Genomic DNA, 5,209 nt, shown 5'->3' on the forward strand with positions numbered 1-5,209 from the left:
AGGTAATTTTAGATTGCAAAGGGCCAGGCCTTTCATATGCAAAAGCCTCTGCACACAGCTTGGGTGGGGTAGCATCTCAGGGAATCAACAGGGCGGAGCAAACAGCTATGGCTGATCCTCAGCCCTGCCCTAAGAGGCCCCGTGTCTCAGTGTCCCCCAGTAATCGCTGCAAGCACCTCTGAGAGAAAGCTGCCCTCAAGTTCTAACTGATGCCAGACAATCCAGTTTATCCCCGTATGAGTCTGGGTGCCCAGAGACTTGCCCAGAACTGGAGTTCAGAGCAAACGGGAGCTTGTGTCTCCCTCGTGATTGAAAAAGACAACCGAGTCCTCAGTTGCCACCCCTTTCCGCGTGTGGCTCTGTACCTCTGCACTTTACTTCTGCACCTCCTCCGAGTCTCAGTGTGCTTTTCTCTTTCCTTCTAGTTGTTGAATTTCCACTCAGCCAGCCTTCCTGTGGTTCTGGATGATGTCCGTTTTGTCTTCTAGTTGTATTTTTGAAGTGGTTGTGCGAGGCAGCAATTTCCAATGTTTGCCTATGTCACCATCTTGGTTTCTCTCGCTGTTATTTCTTGATTGAGTTTTTTAGTGCTTGTATATGGCACAGTGTGGTATTGGGCAGCATTGAGAAATAACAGCCTGACTTTACTAATGTAAAGAAAACAACAAAGATTAACTCTCTATCTGTTAATATATTTTTTAATAATTACATGTAACCTGATTTAAATGACCCATGTGTTTCTTTTTTTGGCCACTTCTTTGTTTCCACCAGCACTGTTTTTTCTCTTCTTCAAGTGAGTGGTTTTTAAAAATCATTTTGCCCTCTCTCCCCTCCCGCTCTGATGGAAGACGTTTGATTATGACATGATTCTACTATGCTCTGGTCCACCCCCTAAGGCCAAAATGAGAGCGCAGTATCTTATTGTTTGGTACCGGAGGGTGTCGAACAGAAAGAACAGGAACCGAAGCTTAGTTTCAGGTATGGATTATTGGAGCTGTTAGGACCACAAATATCACCTTGTCTTTCTTTGCTTCTTCCTCTGGTGACGCTCATAGAGATCAGAAATGTGGGGTTAGGGCTTTAGAGTGAGAGAACCCTAGGGATAGGGGTGAGATTTCAGTTTGCATAATACTGATAATAACAGTTTATATTTATTCATTGTGTGAAATTACTTCCAAATTGGATATTTAAGTCAAGGACTTCCAGTATGCGTTGGTAAATGTATAATATATCACCTGGATGTGTAAACTAACATGTGGTATTTCAGATTTCTTCCCTAGTGTGGTTCATAGTACTCTTTTACCAGGGGGTTTATATTTAGGGTCTTCAGTGAAACATGGAATGGTTGACTGGATTTTCCCCCCAACTTTGTATAATAACAGGTCTTTAAAAATAATGAAAATATGGAACAGACTGATGAATCTCAGAGGGAAAGGGAACAGGAAGAGATTAACTAAAGAATGTATAGGCATATATTCATTGCCCTTGGACACGGACAGTAGGGTGGTGAAGGACAGGGGCGGGGCAGGGCAGGCTGGGTGGAGCAGGGCAGTTGGTAGTGGGGGGGGGGCACTGGGGGACATCTGTAATACTCTCAATAATAAAAATAAAAAATAGAAAAAATAATTCATTAGGTTGTTTTTTCCTTTTCCTTTTTTTGGGAGTCTGGATTTGGGTTCAAATCTGGGCTCTGCCCCTTACTGTAAGTAAACTAATATCAGTGGGCCTTGATTCTTCATCTGTAAAAGGATGATGATCATACCTGCACCTTAATAGTTATTATCAGGAGTAATGTGGGATAAAGAGAATGAAATAACACAGTGCCTCTTCAAGGGTAGAGTTCTCAAATGTTAGCTATTAATATTTTATCCAGAAGCTAAGATTTAAACTACTAAAATATTTGACTGCAGCTGTAGAGGCAATTTAAAACTGTTAAAGAGATAAAACTGGGTTGTAAATTTCACAGTACAATAAACATACTGAATCTCTGCAAAGTCCTTTGCTCAAAGAACCTCAGTTTACTGTGTCTTTCAAATTTCAAGGACTTTTAAGATCATCTTTCTTGAGATGCATGAGTGAGTTACATAATTTCTGGCAGGAGACTTTATATTTACGTATTTTTACTGGAAATAAGAAAGATATTTATCCTCATATGAAAGCTGAATGATATAAGTACTACTCGGAAAATAAAGCAGTAGGAGTGACTTTTGCTTGATGTCAAACCTGCTAAGCAGTCAAATCTCATCATTCTTCACTTGATATGCAATTATTTGCTTCTAGATTAGCTCAGAACAAGCATATAGTATTCTGCAGGACTTTCTTCTTAAAGTACATGGAAGTTGTTAGAGATTTCAGCTGGAAATTCTTTATTCTTGTCTTTTGTTTTGTTAGAACTTCGGCCTTGATATGTTACATTTTACTTGTATGAAATATTCTTTTTTTAATCATTTTCATTATGTTAAATTGATAACAAAGCTGTGAATATATTCTTTATTGACCCAGCTGTAAACTTGGCCGAGGTCATGATTTGGATGGCACATAGAACTGGATAGAGAGTTCTCATCACCATTTTAAGATTTAAAAATCAGATGTGTTTACACCCCTGGAAGAAAAATAGAACAATCAGGCACCATCTGTGAGTCCTGACTGCTTGTTTCTTCACCTTCTGTAATTAAAACACTGCTGGCTGCTTGGCTAAATAAGGGTATGTTATTAAACTGTCCAACTCATTTGGTCTGAAATGTTCTTTAAGGAATCAGTGAAGATTTTAAATGTTCTTCTTGGGTCTGGGTCAGTACATTCTGTAGGACGAGTCAGGGAATGAGGGTTCAACAAACGTATTGAATATATATTACATGTCAGCAAATGAGCTTGTTGGAATAGGTTGTTAATTCACGTGGGTTATGTTGGACAGCTTTGACAATGAGGAGGATTTTAGTTAGATCTTCTTGTTGTGTAGTCTCAGAGACAAATGTTACTTATTTCCTTGTTTTACTTTCTTCACTTGTTGAGCTAATAAGCCTACCTCTTTTAGAGTGAGATTTAATGTGGTTATTGAACTTGATCTTGCTGTGTATTCATTCTTCTTAGCCTTGATTGGTGTGTTCATTGTGACTTCATGTTCTCTTCAAGCTTGGCACTCACCTCTCGAGGGTTGCTGTGCCAGTTCTATTTATGGCAAGGCAGGAAGGGGTTTCTGCATAATTCCTGACTACCAAGGTGATTGTGGTCTAGAAAAAAGAATTGCTAAATTTTTTCGAGACTCCAAGTGCTTTGATGCTTTGGAAATAACCATTAGATTCATACTTAGACAGCTGGGTTCAGTTGAGCAAACATGTATTGAGTATACATCACATGCCAAGCTCTTAGTCATCATCCTTGAGAAATACAGAGTCCAATAGAAGCCTGCTTACATGTAGAGAGAAATTATGATACAATGTAACCAAATTATTCAGTGAAAGACATATGAACAAGGCATCGATGTGGCCTAGATGATTATTTTTGTTCAAGGGGAGGCAAGAGAGTTGGGTTTTATGGAGGAAATGAAGATTTAGGATGGTTCAGGTAGATAAAAATTGGCTTTTTTTTAAAAATTAGATTTTTATTGTTGGAGGGCATTCCAGACAGAATATTATTGAGGAGGCATAAAGTGGCATGTAGCAGGTAGTTTGGTATCGCTGGAATAGAAATTGTGAAAGGAACAGTGGTGGGAGATAAAGGTAGAAAGGGATGCAGGGCCTGTATCTCGAAGGGTCTGGCATGCTGTGCCTTGGAGCTTGGAGTTCTTTCTGATGCATAGTAATTAGCTTAAAGCAATTATAAAGGTCTAAGGCAGGAGAATGAAAGGATGGACTGTAGTTAGGTCCCTCTGGTAATCTGGAGTTTGGATTGGAGAGGAGCAAATTTGTAGGAATACTAGTAGGAAGGTTTAAAGAAGTTTAGGAGTTTTAATTTAATAAACTTGTTTAACTGAACTTAGATCATGCAATAATGAACGAAGGCATGACGGGAAATGAAGAAATGAATAAATGACAGAGAGGTGACTGTGTAATTGATAGGACCTTGAGATGAATAAGAGAGAGAATAGTCTGTGTTTTGGGTTTGGGTTCACTGATGTAGTCACCGAAAAGGAGAATAAAGAACAAGGAAGTGGATTTGAAGCATTGGGACAAATGAGTTTAGTTTTGAACGTATTGAGCTTGAGTACTGGTGATGCATCTAGGTCAGTGGTTCTCAACCTTCTGGCCCTTTAAATACAGTTCCTCATGTTGTGACCCAACCATAACATTATTTTCGTTGCTACTTCATAACTGTAATGTTGCTGCTGTTATGAATCGTAATGTAAATATCTGCTATGCAGGATGGTCTTAGGCAACCCCTGTGAAAGGGCCAAAGGGGTCGCGACCCACAGGTTGAGAACCGCTGATCTAGGTGGAGATGGTCAGCAGACAATTGGATATAAAGATGAAGTTCAGTGGAGAGACAAGAGGAAAACTGTAGGAATCGCCAGCATACAAGTGATGACTAGTAAGGGAGGTCATGGGGAGCGAGATGAGGAGAAGAAAGCCAATGGTGGCACTCTGAGGAGCGTACCAGTAGTTGAAGGGCATTCTGAGGAAGTGGGTACTGGGAATGAACAGAGAGAGAGGTGGGTTAGAAATAGGGTGTCACAGGAGCTGGGGAAGAAAGAGCAGGTGTCTCAGTGTTGTCCAAAGCCGGACGTCACTCAGAGCGTATGGGACAGAGGGGCATTTCCACTGGGAGGGTAATTTGTAACCTGCCTTTGCCACTTGTTCATAGGACTTGGAAATCCACTTTACCTTTGGCTTTTTGTCTGTGAAAAGGTAGGTGTCTGGTCTCTTACTCGGTTTCAGTCTGTCATCTGTGGAGTCCCCACGGGTTCAGAAAAGGTTCTTCAGGTCTATCAAGAAGAGCAAGGGCAAGGCCAGATATTTAGGGGGCTGAGGAGTGTCTACTCCTGATTCAAACAAAGCAGCTAGAGCAGCTTGCTTTTTCATGTATTTTATTTTATTTATTTATTTTAAATATATTCCCCCTCTTTTTTTTTTATTGATTTGAGAGAGGAAGGGAGAGGGAGAAACATCAATGATGAGAATCATTGATCAGCTGCTGCCTCCTGCACGCCCCCTACTAGGGGATGAGCCCGAAACCCAGACATGTGCCCTCACTGGGAATTGAACGATCACCT

At 40.5% G+C, this 5,209-nt stretch overlaps 1 protein-coding gene across 1 annotated transcript in view; it reads left to right on the forward strand.

Annotated features, from left to right (window-relative positions):
* Positions 1-5,209, forward strand: part of DYM (dymeclin) — a 241,462-nt gene that overhangs the window by 56,307 nt on the left and 179,946 nt on the right. The window contains exon 7 of the mRNA XM_006763643.2: positions 5,115-5,143. Coding sequence (XP_006763706.1) covers positions 5,115-5,143 — 29 coding nt within the window. The remainder of the gene's footprint in view (positions 1-5,114; positions 5,144-5,209) is intronic.

Source organism: Myotis davidii, unplaced genomic scaffold (assembly GCF_000327345.1).
Source record: "Myotis davidii unplaced genomic scaffold, ASM32734v1 scaffold378, whole genome shotgun sequence".
Classification (NCBI taxonomy): Eukaryota; Metazoa; Chordata; class Mammalia; order Chiroptera; family Vespertilionidae; genus Myotis; species Myotis davidii.